Source organism: Tachysurus vachellii, chromosome 18, assembly GCF_030014155.1.
Source record: "Tachysurus vachellii isolate PV-2020 chromosome 18, HZAU_Pvac_v1, whole genome shotgun sequence".
NCBI lineage: Eukaryota > Metazoa > Chordata > Actinopteri > Siluriformes > Bagridae > Tachysurus > Tachysurus vachellii.
This window is the reverse complement of record NC_083477.1, coordinates 10,292,574-10,303,880: the sequence shown is the minus strand read 5'-3', so window position 1 is coordinate 10,303,880 and position 11,307 is coordinate 10,292,574. Positions and strand designations below refer to the sequence as shown.

The following is an 11,307-nucleotide window of genomic DNA, read 5'->3' as shown; positions in this document are numbered from 1 at the left end:
CAATCATATAAGCATCATCATTAGATACATTCAGTTTTAGATGAATTCCATCTTTGTACAAGATGTTACTCAGCAGTGGATTGTATTTGTGAATAGTAAATAAATATAGGCAACAGCACTCATTATTATTTTTAAAAAGTATCCAACACAAACCACAAGCTCTCTACATACATTTTCCTACCAAAACATAAATTCTAGTGCAGTAACAATTTTGGAAAAATATGAGGCAGTTAGTTAAGTACAGGTAAATAGATACACTTCATAATTATACATATTTCATAATAATAACTTTAGAATAGCTTTATAAGGGACTCAGTCTTTGGCTTATTTAGCTAACTTTAGAGATCAGAGTTGATTGTTGACGTCACTGCACCTCCAGCAAGGGACAGGTATTTTGAAAATGACCCATCATTAGAAGGAAGATTTGATTTGTGATGGTCTAGCTTGAGGCCTGCCTCACGGGCATGCTGCCATAGATGGCTGTTACCCACAATGCCTCCTTTGTTTAGGTAGCCTTGACGGCAAAAGACAGGGGGCTTGAGGTTGGTGAGGGAAAGCTGGAAGCAGGACTCTTAGAAGGAAAAAAAAGAAGTAGAATAGTAGTTTGTAGTTATGCTTTACACACACACGCACATCCTATAATATAGTAAAAATGTATAGTGATACATTTTCTATAATATTTATTGTCACCCTAAATATTTAATATTTCACTCTAAATCCAGCTGTAAACATTGGTAAGCATTAGGAACAACTACAGCACAACACTTTTAAGACACCAATAATGAAATAAAATTAAATAATAAGCTTCCCTACATCTAGATATTTTAAAATGAAATGAAATTGACATTTCACACACCTGCATAGAATGCCCTGAGGTCTGTCTGAAGGCAGTGCTCAAGGAAGCGACGCAGGGGCTGACTGTGTGACACGGGCTGGTCCCACTCAGTCAGGAAGTCTTCAATGATGTGATGCACAGCATCAGGTCGTGGTAGAGGCCATCCAGCGGGACGCTGCCTCATATCTCTCTCTGTGTAAGATTAGATTAAAGATGTTTCAATACAGATTAGTACACCAACAAGCTTTTACAAGGCACATGCCTTAAAAATAAAATAACCCAGAAGATTGAAAGCCATATTGAACAAGTCCATCCTTGTGCACCTACCTAAATTTCAAGTAATACTTAATACTTTGATAGGTTTCTTGAACATACTGTAAGTATCTATCAGTATACTATAGCAATTAGTCAAGTCCACTTTTCTGAGAATACAATGAGTAGTATTATCAAACTACTGGCCTAATCCTTGAATATTAAAAACAAGTAGATATTTGTGTGCCAAATCATACATTTCTCTCTTTTACATTCCAAAGAAACAATTTATATTGTTTGTATAACATTTTTAAATAACATGTGATCTACTAATAATCACATTTATTATTTAAGACTTATTATTAGTCTTTAACTGTAAATATTAAAACATTTATTTCAACAATGTAAATCATATTATTTGGCCTTCAGTTCCCATATCTCAACCCAGTTAAACATCTATGGGAGATTTTGGTCCAGCGTGTTAAGCAGTCTGTTCAACATCATCATGCAAACTCCAAGTGAAGGAATATCCTTTGTAAGAATGATGAGGAGTCTCTATATAAGGAGTCTCTCTTGGTGGCCCAGTACCTTAATAGCACACTTAATGCTGTTTTTCCTTTTGTAATTTGTCACTCATGTTCATATGATATACGCATTTCCTTTTTTACCAACTTCAACATTGCCATCAAAAGTAACTTTCATAAATAGTTTGTTCAGACATAGCTAGTTTTAAATTTCTGTCTGAATTTACTGTTTCATCACCATTTCTATTTATTTTACCAACCTGTAGGCAATGTGCTGTAGTAGTAGATGACAGGGTGGAGGAAATTCGACCTCCAGGCTTTGGTCCACTCTGACTCAGCACGCCCTGACCCAAGTGTGTCTGTGTGGTTCAGTCCATACTGCATGATCACGACCAGAAGGCCTTGCTCAGAGATATGCCGTCCAGACAGAGCAGAAAAATGAGGTAGCGCCTGCACGGGAAACTCCTCCAGATACTCACAGTGAGCTCTTAACAGACAGAGACATCTGTAAGTGATCACTCAGATTTCAGCACACTAATGTGATAAAGGGTCTAAATGACCTCACTGCTGACAAGGAAACAGAATCGGGCCTTACCCTTGCAGTAATACAATATCTCCCAAAACCCCGAACATTTGGTATGGTCCTGATGCTTCATTCACTCTCTTCAAAATCCATGACAGCAGGTGACTGGTCTGCAGTTTAATAGCTGGCCAAGTATTGTTATGGTAACGTTGTTCCAAGACCTTATGGACAGCACGAACTACAATATCACAGTGATGAAGTTATTAAAGCACTCATCAGTGACAAACTCAAACATCTTTTTTAATGACAAGCTTACAATACTCAGTAATATTTTTATTGTCATAATGTCACCAAGACCCTTAACAGGACCCTTAAATGTAACCTGTGTAGCGGAATCCATGAATAAATCCTCCAGCTGATACTCTGTAGTCTCTGGAGTGGGCTGAGGTTCCAAGGATGAACAGATTGGGCGTTCCCCTGCCCTCATACCATGCTGTCACTGCTGGCATACGGCCACGAGCAACACTGCTGCGTGGTGGACGGGCAGAGCTGTAGGAACAACAAAAAAGACACAACAGCAACTATACCAGCATCTCCACAACCTCATAGAATTGGTTCAAAGTTTATGTAATATCCTTATTACAAAGGATCTGTCCAACATATTTACTTGCGCTTGTACTCATTAAAATAAATGCTGAAATATCAACATTTAGAATATTATAGAATTTTATGTGAGGTATACCAAGAGTATATTGTTACGCTATCAAACAGGTGAAATTAAATGACAGCAATCTGGAAAAATGAACAAATTAATAATGGTGATTAAAGCAAAGCATACTGCGAACTGTACTTTTTGAAGAGCTACTACAGAATATACATACAATACTTGATAAACTGAAAAAATTCTTATAGTGTTTAAACATTCTTTAAGAGAGAGCATCAGAGTGGCTGCAAGTATGCAGAGCAGTATCAGCAAGCTTGGTTAATAAAAATATGTGAAAGGTCTACAAATTGTGCAAGCACTGAGCACTGAACCACATTTCTTTTCATACTAAATCTACAAGGACTACATTTTGCTTGTGAGTCAACATGAGTCAACAAATTCACGCCACACTACGATCAGTGGCTGCATGGTCTGGACACTCACCCTGACACTCATGTTTAAAATGCCATTTATAGAGTATCTTTAGACAAAACAGTCAGCATGATGACAGCATACAGCAGGAACTAAAATAAACAAAGCTAAATTAAATCTACACTGATACTCCTGATAGCTTAAGACCAATTTGGTTTTGATGCACCCATACAATAAAATTGAGGCAACGCTACTTATTAGGCTAAATATTTTGCTATAAGTAACAGTGCAACATAATTTCTCTGTCAAACAAAGACAACTCCAAAATGCTCGTACACATTGAAGATGGAGAAGTTAAAGCGGAAACCCAGGCAGCGGATTACACGGTCATACGGCTGTCTTAGTGAGAAGTTGTCGTCATGGTACCCGGGCAGGTTTTCTGCAGTAATATTAGTCCCCTGGTTGACATTGTGACTGTCCAAAAGTTCAGACAGAGTAAGATACAGCTGCTCTTTTTTCACTGAAGCCCTGCCCAACATCTTTTTTCCAGTTCTCTTTCCCATTGTTTTTCCACAGACTACAGCGATGTCCTCCAGTCCTCCCTCTACTAAGCCATCCAGAGATTTTAGCTGGTAGGTGTCTAAGAGCTCATTATTTACCGCTCTAAAAGACAAACAAAAATAGGCTTACATTAAGATTGACATTCAGTCAGTGCCAATATACACTACAGGAACAAAAGTATAAGGACACACCTGTTAATTATTGAATTCAAGCATTTCAAAACCTCTGAGACAGATGTATAAAATTAAGCACGTAGCCATGCAGTCTGTATTTACAGATAAAAAAATGTTTCTAAAGAATTCTGTGAATTCAAGAATGGTACTCTGATAGGATGCCTCTACAACAAGTTAGTGAAATTCAACAGTCAACTGTATATTAAAGGTTTTTGTATTTAGATTGCAGGGTCATTAAAGTCCCTGGTGGTGTAATGGTCAGGTGTACCGATACTTTTGTTCATAAAATGTATTTGGCCTATAACACTTTTTAAAAGCTCTCTCAGGTTAAAATAATTTATTTTGTAGTTATAGCTCAAAAACACAGTGCCAAAGCAAGTCTAGGCACAAAGGCTTATGGACAGATAGAGATAAAAATACATGCTTTCAATCATGAAGTAGGTGAAGTTTACACTCTAACACTCATACAAAAAATACTGCACCTTAGATCTCCAACATAGTGTGTTTGCCATGCTAGCCGTACAGGGCTCGGGCTGTACAAGTGAATCCTGCTGGCTCTTCCCAGAATGTTCTGTGCTGTTTCAAAGGCTGAGTTTCCCTTGCCCAGGATCAGCACAGCCTGATTTTTGTACTCCTCAGGATCAGTGGAGATGGACTCGTATCCTTCCACCAAATTAGAGCCCACAAATTTGACCTCTTCAGGGATCCAGAGTCCAGTAGCCACTAACAGAACTCTACAGAGAACCATAGAGGAGACTGGTGACTGTTTGTCAGGAATAGAGTATAGAGTTGTAAACCAATAGCTTTGAAAGAATATGCCACTGACCTGTGGGATTAGGCTACAATTATACATATACAATCCTGATACAATTGGGAATAGCATGATGGTTCATAAAGAACAGAACAACTGTCACAATACCTGCATTTATAATCGACCCCGTGCTGATCCGTCAGTATGTAGCCTTTATGTCCACTTCCTGCAAACTGCATAGCACGAATGCTTCCTATGTCAGTTTTATATTTAACCTGCAGCCCCAGTTCTTTCTCAAACACAGAGAGGTAGCGAGGAAAGACATCAGCATCAGGGTACAGGTCCTGGCTGAATCTCTGCAACAGCAGGTCTGGTCTGTGACTTAGCAGCGAGTTCCAATCATGGCGCAGATTAAACTCCTTGTTCTGCCTCCCTGTGTAAATTTTGTTGATGCTGATGAGTTTTCGATGGCGAGGATACCTAAGAAAAAGACGGCATACAAATGTCTGAATAGTAAAGAAGCTCATCAGAGACTGGATATCACCATTGTGATTAAATGAAAAATCTGTTCACTAGTATGTAGTATGCTGCTCAGGCTCTTCATATAATATTATACAATATTGTCTTATGCATTTTCTTTCAATATGTCAGGATGTGACTTTACTCACTTTTGGAAGAAACTTCCTGGTCCAGAGTTGCGCTCCAGTATTATGTAATCTCTCTGACTCTGGGACAGGAAATAGCCCATCTGTAGGCCAGCCGGCCCCGCCCCAAGCACACAGTAGTCATGGTGATGGATTCTGATATTGCCATGATCACTAACGACACTTATAACCAGAGAAATAAGTGACAAGAGGCAACTGACAGACAAACTCAGCCCCATGAGCACTAGGTAAAGAAACAGCAGAAAATAGAGTAGAGTGCATTACATCATGAACTACAAACAAACAAACAAATAAATATTGCCAACAGCGTAACAAACACCACCACTTCAATGAACAATTCTGCTGGTGGCTCACACTTTTTACACCAACTCAATCATCAAACTTAATAATTGATTAAAGATTTATTACATTTATTACATTTTCATCCCAGCTATTAATGTAACGTATGAACAACATGAAACTAGTGTGCATTTTAATCATAACTGCTGAGTAGTAGGTCAACCATGGTTTTCAATTAACACAAATAAACATATCCGATAATCCATAAATCCAATTATTATTATTAGTAGGAGTAGTAGTATTGTTATTATTATTATTATTATTATTATTATTATTATTATTAATAATAATAATAATTATTATTATTATTATATTGTTGTTATATAATATAATAATAATAATTATTATTATTATATTAGAACAACAATATAATTATATTATATTATATTATATAATTATATAATAATAAAAATACAATATTATTATTATTATTATTATTATTATTATTACCTTTAAACGCCCAATGTCACTTTACCAAAAAACATACTAGTATTTAAACAACAAAACAAATAGATACATTAGTTATACAAAACTATAACAACTGAAACGTCTCACATTAGAATCTTCACAATATCAGTGAAGGCATTAAGCTGAAGATCCCCTGGAAGTATGTAGTCCCTTATGTTTGTGTTCACTCAGGTACAAACCCAAAGAGCTCCATCTAAACCACTCTCTGCTCTCTACGCACTTCGGTGTTCCTGACATGATTCCCGCTACACTTTCAGAATTACACAATCACAAAATCCGGAAAACTTTACACTTAATCAATAAAGGCCCTGCTGATCATTCCGCACTGATCCTGGCCGCAGAGCTCACATTCAGGGAGATCTACATCTAATCAGAGCAGGAATACGGCGTGAAATACCAACATACCTTTCACAGAATTCGGCCACTGTGTGTGTCCCTTAAAAGTCTGGAGGATTTGATGTCCTGACTTGAAGCAGCATCCTTCCACATACCTTCCGTAGAGTATCTTTGTCGCACGCCGTAGCACAGAACTACACAACACACATCACTGCATAAATCACGACCTTTGTTTTCTAGCCAATGAGGAGAGATGGGCGTGGCTAGTTTTAGTTATAGACACTTCCGTATTAAATAGACTCACAACAACCGTGCTATACCGCTACCGCCGTGTGATGGCGCCAAATGACATGATGAGTTTTTTGTAATGTATACACATAAAACATATAAATAAAAGGTCACTCAGGAAGCTGGAACCCAAGAGCCATAATTAAACCAGGGATACTAAATTTTTTTGTACACACGGACACGGACATCTATAACTATATATATATATATATATATATATATATATATATATATATATATATATATATATATATATATAGTTATAGATGTCCGTGTCCGTGTGTACAAAAAATTTTTATATATATATATATATATATATATATATATATATATATATATATATATATATATATATATATAGATAGATAGATAGATAGATAGATAGATAGATAGATATAGATATAGATAGATAGAAGGGAGATTTTGTGTGTTTATTATTGACCAAAAATAACAAGAGGAAAAACGCTTTAGAAAAATATCTATAAGCTAAGTTAATAATGTTTGGCCCAATCCCCCTTCAATTTAAGGCCCCAGTCAAACAGGCAAATAAGAAGGACCCCAGTTTTGCTTCACAGCCCTCCGAGTGTCCCAGGACCCCAATCATTTATTTTAACCTCAAGTGACAGACAAAGCTAAAAAGTCAAATAGCCCAGTGTATTTTTTTCACTAGAAGGTATTAGAGACTGTATGACACACATTATATTGCCACATTTTCCTTCTCTTTCTTTTCTGACCAGAATGTGGACCTTCATGTCAGTGTCCATTTGTTGAAGGTAAACACTTTATTTCTGTCTGAGGAAATTTTCCAAAGCTTAATATTATGAGAGTTTCAAAAAACAAACAAACAAAAACTCTGTTATAAACTATTCAAATGCAATCATTTATTAAGCCAAAGCATTCATAGCATGTCCTATTATCACTTTGTGTGAGACAAAAAAAATGCCTAGGGCACATCTGGCTATTCTACCCACTGGCATATTATTGGAAGATGGGAAGGAACCAGAGATCATGTACAGAAACTGAAGTCAGCAACCCAAACTCAAGGTAAAACCAGTTTAAAACCAAACTACCCTCTGCTGCACCCTACTGTCTATATTCTTGTCATAAATCTACTTATTTCCCTTATAACAGAGGTGCCTTTGATGGATGTGAATGTCAGTTGAATGTCAGTTGAAGAAGGATCTGAAGGAACCCTAGGAACAAGAATTGTTCAAGAGTGCAGAAACTGGAAGCTCATCATGTTCAGGTCCAGTGCATTAATCAGGAAGACAAGACTGCTTAAAGCCTAAAATATTAATAATTCACAATTTCTTGTCACCCACAACACCAATAAATCTTATTATGAAATATTTCACTGAATCACAATTTACTTTTGGTTAATTTTCTTACTTTTTGCTCATTTGAGCCAGTAAATTTTACTGACATTTAGTAAAATTGACCACCACTTGATAAAAAGTGCCAAATCAGTGTGCATGTTTTTTTCTTCAGTGTCACGGTTTTATGTTCCTCTTTGCTGAGTCATGTTAAGACACTGATTTCTTTTTAACAACATTAAACAGAACATGAACAAACCCAGGGCCATAATGCATACTCATATCTTTAGTGTGTCCACTCATGATTAAACTTGACCATGTGAGATATGAGTCAGAACTCTCATTTCCTATTTAACAAACAAGGGGGAGGGAAGTGGATATATAAAGGAAAGAGATGATGAAGAAATCAGTACAAGGATAATCTGACACTGGGAGTACAACTATCAATCTTCTAGCTGAAGAGACGCACTATTATCTACAGGTTTTAAAACGGATACCACAAAGATGAAAGGAGCAAATGGTGTTGGCAGGTAAGCAGATACAATTCTAAAGGATCTTTAAGAAGCAGTATGGTTTAGAAAAACTATTGGAGGTTGCAAGAGGTTCAACTGGCATTGAACTGATACTGTTACAGATCGGTGGACACTAATCAAAAATGTGCCACTGGTTTATACACTAATGAAGGATTCTGTTCTCAGGAAACTCACTGCCGCTATTTGAATAGTCAGCTATTTGAGTGACCAGTAATATGTCTTTGTGTAGCTGTAAATTTGTTTTAAGTAGTCTCTTGCTGTGAACATAACAAGCACATTAAAGGCTGTATTTTCTGCTTGTCCACAGCGATCTGTCAGAGCAGATAAAAGAGGTGACCAAGGACAGCCATGTGCGTGCTGAGAACACCCAGCTAATGCTTAACTACCAGAAAGGACAGATCACTCTGCCACAGTATAAGGTAAATATACTCAACAAGACTTACACGTTTCTTACGTTAATAGTTGAGTAAACATTTATAAGATTGGATGTAGTCACTGAGAACATGAACCTCATCAGCACTTTTGCAAGTGACCTAAACTAACATTGTCTTTCTGTTCCTTTCTCAATAGTAAAATCAGTTCTCTAAATTGACATGCCCATTTCTCAAAGATGTCTTTTTTCTTTACTTACAGGTTCTTCTGTGCTCCCTGTATGAGATCTACCAAGCACTGGAAGAGGAGCTGGACAGGAACTCGGGCCACCCAGCTGTGGAGCCCATCTACTTCCCTCAGGAGCTGGCCAGATTGGAGTCTCTTGAGAGTGATCTTGAGTATTTCTTTGGGCCACAGTGGAAAAAGAGAGTTATAGTACCCGCAGCAACACACCGATATGCTGAGAGGCTTCGAGAGGTACACGTTTGTATACCTTATTTATGTTTAAAACCATTTTTGTACAGGGTCTTTTTTTTTTTTTTTTTACAATGTCAGTGTAAGAACTAAAGTAAAAATAAGTAATACAATGGTAGGAACATTAAGTTTTAAAAAAAAAAAAAAAAAACCAATTAATTGTAGTAAAAGTATAAGCAAAAGGTTTATGTGGCTCCAGTACACCAGTGTTAGCCAGTGGAAAATATAATGTGCTAATATATTTTTTGTCATACTTAGTCCCAAATTAAACAGAATGAGGATATGAAAGGGCCACATAAAAGTATAAACACACTAAAGTACACTTTTAAAACGTTGGGTTCCTCAAATGCAGATCTAGCCTTTTAAATCAGAACCCATCAATTTGTCCAAAAAGGAACATGTATGGAATAATAATGTTTCCACACATGGGGCTCCCTTAGCTTTCAAGAAATGCTTCTTTGGAAGCCTGTATCATGTTTATATTGCCATGTCTTTCTAACCCATTGGTTCTTCCTTCAATTTAGATTGGCAGGAGCAGCCCAAATCTCCTCGTAGCTCATGCTTACACCCGTTATCTTGGTGACTTGTCAGGAGGTCAGGTCCTAGGAAAAATTACCCAAAAGTCCATGGGACTTGGCAAGGAGGGTGTGGCATTCTTCTCATTCCCAGGAGTGACAAGTCCTCACCGATTTAAGCAGCTGTACAGGAGCAGAATGAACAGCATTGAGCTGAGTGAGGAGGAGCGCAGGAAAGTTCTGGATGAAGCTGTCAGGGCCTTTGAGTTTAACATTGAGGTACGTTTAACATGAGAAACTTGGCATAAGTTTAGTAACCGTTTAAATTTTTTTATGTAAAATATAGGTAGAAGGAAATGTAAAGATTGATATAATGATGAACATGTGATTTAAATCAGTTTTTGGTGTCTGTGTACAACCTGACAATTAACACTGCAGGAGTGTAAGACAAATTTCAGACTTCAAAGGTTTTTTAAAGAAGTGTAGCTTTGCAATCCTGGAAACCTTTAATTTTAATTACGTATTAAGTAAAACGATACTGTTAATGCTTTAGGGTTATTTCAGAATTTTAGTCCTTATGAGTGCAACATTGAACTATTGGATAGGGTATAGATTAATAAAGCAAGTACCATCAGCTTTATCAAAACAATTCCTGCTTTTAAAGTTATTTAGAACAAACATGGTAACAGTGGCAGGGAGTACTAAATCAATTGATCAAATTCAGAGGCATAATTAAATATTGTACCATTAGCTTAAGAATCAGAGCCATATTTTGGGGATGCCTGAGATTTACTCTGAAAATTCATAGTTTGTCTAGCCCTTTGTGTAAACCTATTGAATTCTTACACTAATCTTTTGGACAGAGGGATAACAAGTTATCACTCTGTGATCTTACATTATCTTTGTTTTCATGATCAATTCTGACAGGTTTTTGATGACCTTCAGAAAATGTTAAGCATCACAGAAGGAACTTCAAGTAAGTGGCAAAAACGCAAATAATAAAAGGATTACAAATGTAACTTACTCTCATAATTACTATAGAAAATAAAAGATTGTGCTTTTTGTTTTGTTTAGGTGGCATTGGAGCTCAAAATGGACACATCACACCACTAACAGCCATTTCAGGCTCTCCAGTCATTAAGCTTACATTAGGACTGTGTGTTGCACTGGCAAGTGTTGGAATAGGAATCTATGCTGCTTTTTAGAATGTTACAGAATTAAATATAAAAGATTACTTAACCATAAGTGATTATAAACTCCACTGTATTTTGAAATACAGGTCTGAACCACTAAATGTTTTTATAATTAAA

The 11,307-nt window shown here is 36.7% G+C and overlaps 2 protein-coding genes across 2 annotated transcripts; one reads left to right on the top strand and one right to left on the bottom strand.

Moving 5' to 3' along the window:
- Nucleotides 1–148: 148 nt before the first annotated feature.
- Nucleotides 149–6,741, bottom strand: foxred2 (FAD-dependent oxidoreductase domain containing 2). The gene is made up of 10 exons (XM_060892975.1): nt 6,572–6,741; nt 5,363–5,582; nt 4,863–5,174; nt 4,426–4,677; nt 3,546–3,872; nt 2,517–2,683; nt 2,207–2,372; nt 1,872–2,098; nt 857–1,027; nt 149–571 (listed from the first exon to the last, which is right to left on the bottom strand). Exons 2-10 carry the CDS (start codon nt 5,575–5,577, stop codon nt 339–341), a joined length of 2,070 nt encoding a protein of 689 aa, XP_060748958.1. The 5' UTR covers nt 5,578–5,582; nt 6,572–6,741; the 3' UTR covers nt 149–338.
- Nucleotides 6,742–8,498: 1,757 nt separating this feature from the next.
- On the top strand, nt 8,499–11,299 carry hmox1a (heme oxygenase 1a). Its single transcript, XM_060892553.1, has 6 exons — nt 8,499–8,633; nt 8,944–9,055; nt 9,270–9,485; nt 10,007–10,276; nt 10,925–10,973; nt 11,072–11,299. The coding sequence occupies exons 1-6, from the start codon at nt 8,608–8,610 to the stop codon at nt 11,200–11,202; spliced, it is 804 nt and encodes a 267-aa protein (XP_060748536.1). The 5' UTR covers nt 8,499–8,607; the 3' UTR covers nt 11,203–11,299.
- Nucleotides 11,300–11,307: the final 8 nt, after the last annotated feature.

Coding starts and splice junctions, on each gene's coding strand:
- foxred2 (XM_060892975.1), bottom strand. CDS start 5,577: ATGGGGCTGAGTTTGTCTGTCAGTTGCCTCTTGTCACTTATTTCTCTG. Junction 5,175..5,362: donor CCAGGAAGTTTCTTCCAAAA/GTGAGTAAAGTC, acceptor TCTTTTTCTTAG/GTATCCTCGCCATCGAAAAC. Junction 2,684..3,545: donor AACTTCTCCATCTTCAATGT/GTACGAGCATTT, acceptor TTGTTCCTACAG/CTCTGCCCGTCCACCACGCA.
- hmox1a (XM_060892553.1), top strand. CDS start 8,608: ATGAAAGGAGCAAATGGTGTTGGCAG. Junction 10,277..10,924: donor CCTTTGAGTTTAACATTGAG/GTACGTTTAACA, acceptor CAATTCTGACAG/GTTTTTGATGACCTTCAGAA. Junction 10,974..11,071: donor CATCACAGAAGGAACTTCAA/GTAAGTGGCAAA, acceptor TGTTTTGTTTAG/GTGGCATTGGAGCTCAAAAT.